This window comes from Pinus tabuliformis, chromosome 8 (genome assembly GCF_031772625.1).
Source record: "Pinus tabuliformis cultivar Carrire ecotype Pingquan chromosome 8, CPIR1, whole genome shotgun sequence".
NCBI lineage: Eukaryota > Viridiplantae > Streptophyta > Pinopsida > Pinales > Pinaceae > Pinus > Pinus tabuliformis.
The window spans coordinates 475,292,333-475,295,755 of NC_142294.1; the positions used below are offsets into that span (position 1 = coordinate 475,292,333).

The 3,423-nt window shown below is 38.3% G+C and overlaps 1 protein-coding gene across 1 annotated transcript; it reads left to right on the top strand.

The window, feature by feature from the left end:
* Nucleotides 1-1,575: 1,575 nt before the first annotated feature.
* LOC149236125 (uncharacterized) lies at nt 1,576-3,423 on the top strand. Its single transcript, XM_089368778.1, has one exon. The coding sequence runs from the start codon at nt 1,576-1,578 to the stop codon at nt 3,421-3,423; it is 1,848 nt and encodes a 615-aa protein (XP_089224904.1).

Below are 3,423 nucleotides of genomic sequence, written 5' to 3' on the forward strand. Positions count from 1 at the left end.
GTTGAATCCAAATGACCAACTAATTTTTCTTCTACTCCTTCTATCTTGGACAAATATTCTCTTGTTTATGTTCTAATAATGGAAGAATCAAACTGTACATTATTCAAACATTTATTTACAACATTGATTCACACTTGAATAGTATCAATCTGGTCTCTGACTTCTGCTGCTTTGGTTATGTTCATTTCTAAGCCTTTGATTGCTGTGTTTGTCTAGCTTATCTGCTCACTAGCCTTCTATATTCTGCCATCAATGCCCAAGGCATTGTCATCTTTCTGAACCATAGGAATGGCTTTGGCTGCATGTTGATTTTCTCCAATAACAATTCCTTTAAATGGAGGAAATGTCGTTGGAGTTTCTAATTTGCTTCCATCCAAAGCAGTCCAAGCATGTTTATTAACTGAAGAGGATGATGATGTACTAGTTAAAACATTTATGGGAGCAATTTTATCTTTCCAAGAATAAAAATATATCCATGTATTGTTTACTTCCATATATCTTTTCCAATCTTCAGCTAATTTCTATTTCTCCTGAGGAGAATAAGTCTGATCAAATTCTTCTGCTTGGGGATGAGTGAATAAATCCCAATTAAGCATTGCTTTCATCCATTTGGCACTAATTTCAGACTTAAAACATCCATCCATCAGAGAAAAGAATTTATGCATTTCCATAACAGCAGGCTTCTTACAGTCATCAGGTACTGGACCAAATCTACATGGTGGTATAAGGCCTTTTGCTTGTTCCAGATAACCTAGGCCATATCTAGGCTTGGCTAGTCTCATAGAGCTCATCATCTCAATAAATCTTGGATCTTCATCTTCCAAAGTAGTGATCACATGCATCATGAGCACATGGTCAAACTCTTGTTCATGGGGAAATGAGATGTCTGAAAATTTAGGATTTGGGCATGGATTTATAGAGGTTGATGGAGAAGCTATGCTAGATCTGGGATTATGATTTTCATGGATTACAATGTTAGCAAGTGTCAACAGATATACAATATTTTGACATTCTGGACATTTAACTTCCAGAGAAGAAAAGTTAACAAGCTGGGCTAACTCAAAAAGGGAAATATGCTTACAAAAATAAGAACTGGAACATGTTGTATCTACAATGGAAGGATCCCTATAATATTTGGAAATTTTGCAGGCTTGTTCTATACCTCGGCGGTCTATAGTGGATCTTCTGGGAAAGGATAAGACTGCAGAAGATTGATTTTCTTTGATATCGGCTGAGGTGATTCTTTTCGGGATCAGAGGTTTGGGATTTTGTACAACCCAGTGTTCAGGAAAAGTCAAGTCTTCCCTTTGATTGTTTTGTTAGACTCCGTCTCAACATGAGATTGATTCTTCTTCAAAACAGGGTTTTGAAGAAGAAATCATTAAATGTTGCTTTTCAGATTATGGAATTTTATTTTCAGCTCTTCAAACTAGCAGCGACTTCAAAGCCCCTATCCCTGCACAAGCACAATTCAGAATATCATTAGCAATCCGAGGCAAAAATCTATGTGGAGAAAATACCAATTGCAGCAGTATCAATTGCACAAATTCATGGTGGTATTTTGAAAGATGGGATATGGATGGTCAGAAATCTGATTCAAATGTGATTGGAAAAGTGTATAAGAAAGTGATTGGAATAGCTACGAAGCAGGCTTCTAAAAGTGCAGTTGCAAAATCCCTTGATCCATCAGATCTGATGGAAGAGTTTGAGATGGCAAAGGGGTCAGCAAGAGTTGAAAGCCTAGTGGTTAAGCTCAAATCTATTTTTTCATCAGTAGATGCATTGAGCATCAGTTTTCTTCCTGAAAAAGGATTGGTGGCTTCAGTAGCAGGAGTAGACATGGCTTTGTTGGAAAAAGTTTACAGCTCAGCAAAGGAACTGGAGAGTAAAGACGTGGATGCAGCAATCATGGAATCAATTGAGTCCTTGTTATCTCTAGATAAAGGTTGTTGGGCTTTGGGTAACTCCGTTGTCCTTCGAAATATTATCACATTGTTGGAGAATAGGTTTTTCAGTTGTTCTGTGTATTATGGCATTCTTCAGAAGCTATGGAAGTTAATCTTAGGCCAACCTGCAAATGTCAAGGCAAATCTCCTCTTGGCTTTGCAAAGCTACAACAAAGAGCAGTTTGAACGACTCACAACGACTGTCCAACAGTTCATCACTTTTCTGGTTTACGAAAACCCTGGAAACGACAAAGTTGAAGGAGTGCAGATCCTTCAGTTGCTCTACAAAGTAAATGAGAAATCTGAGTTTGTTGATCACAGCTCCTTTTACAATGATGCAGTCAACAATGAAGAGTTCATCTTGGAAGACTTTAAAAGATGGATGGATAGCTCTTCCTTCTCATTCTGCAACTATCCATTTGTTTATGATACAAATAGCAAAAGTAAAATTATGCAGTGGGAATCAAATATTCAGATGCGCAATGAGTTTCAAGAAGCCTTACTACGTTCTCTTTTGCTCAAGAGAACCTGCCCTTACTTGGTGCTTAGGGTGAAAAGAGAAAATCTAATTAGGGAAACTATATTAGAGATTCAGCTCCAGGCCGAGGATCTTAAGAAGCCATTAAAGGTTCAATTTATAGGAGAAGAAGGGATTGATGAAGGTGGTGTACAAAAGGAGTTTTTCCAATTACTCGTGAGAGATATTTTCGACCCAAAGTATGGCATGTTTTATTACAATGAGGATACACGGTTATTCTGGTTCAACTCTCCTCCATGGGATGCCTTTGTGGAATTTGAATTGGTTGGAATTCTTCTTGGCTTAGCTATCTATAATGGTCATATTTTGGAGTTACGTTTTCCAAGGGTTGTGTACAAGAAACTTCTAGGAAAAGTACCAACAGTGCAGGATCTTGCAGAGGTGGACCCAGGTCTTTTGAAGGGCTTGCAGCAACTCCTGCAATTTGATGGTGATGTCGAGAAAGTCTTCTGTAGGAGCTTCCAAGTGTCGGTGCAAGATATTTTTGGGGAATTTATAAACATTGAGCTGAAGGAGAATGGAAGTGATATTTCTGTTACCAGGGAAAACCGCAAAGAATATGTTGACCTATGTACCAAGTATTATCTTGAGACGTCAATAGCACCATCATTTGATGCATTCAAAAGGGGATTTCGGAAATTATGCAAAGGTCGAGTCTTGAAGTTATTCCAGCCTATTGAACTGGAACAGTTAATTTGCGGCAGTCCTGTACTTGATTTTGAAGCACTAGAAAAACATACAGTATACGAGGATGGTTATAGAAACGACAGTCGTGTCATCTGTGATTTTTGGGAGGTTGTTCATTCACTGGATGAGGAGAACAAGAAATTCGCGAAGTTCATCTCTAAGAAGCTCAATAATTCCTTTTCTCCAGTGAGGATATTGCTTCCTGAGAAGGGCGTGTCTGCTTTAGATGCTCCTGGCCTTCATGTGTATTGA

Coding starts and splice junctions, on each gene's coding strand:
- LOC149236125 (XM_089368778.1), top strand. CDS start 1,576: ATGGATGGTCAGAAATCTGATTCAAATGTGATTGGAAAAGTGTATAAG.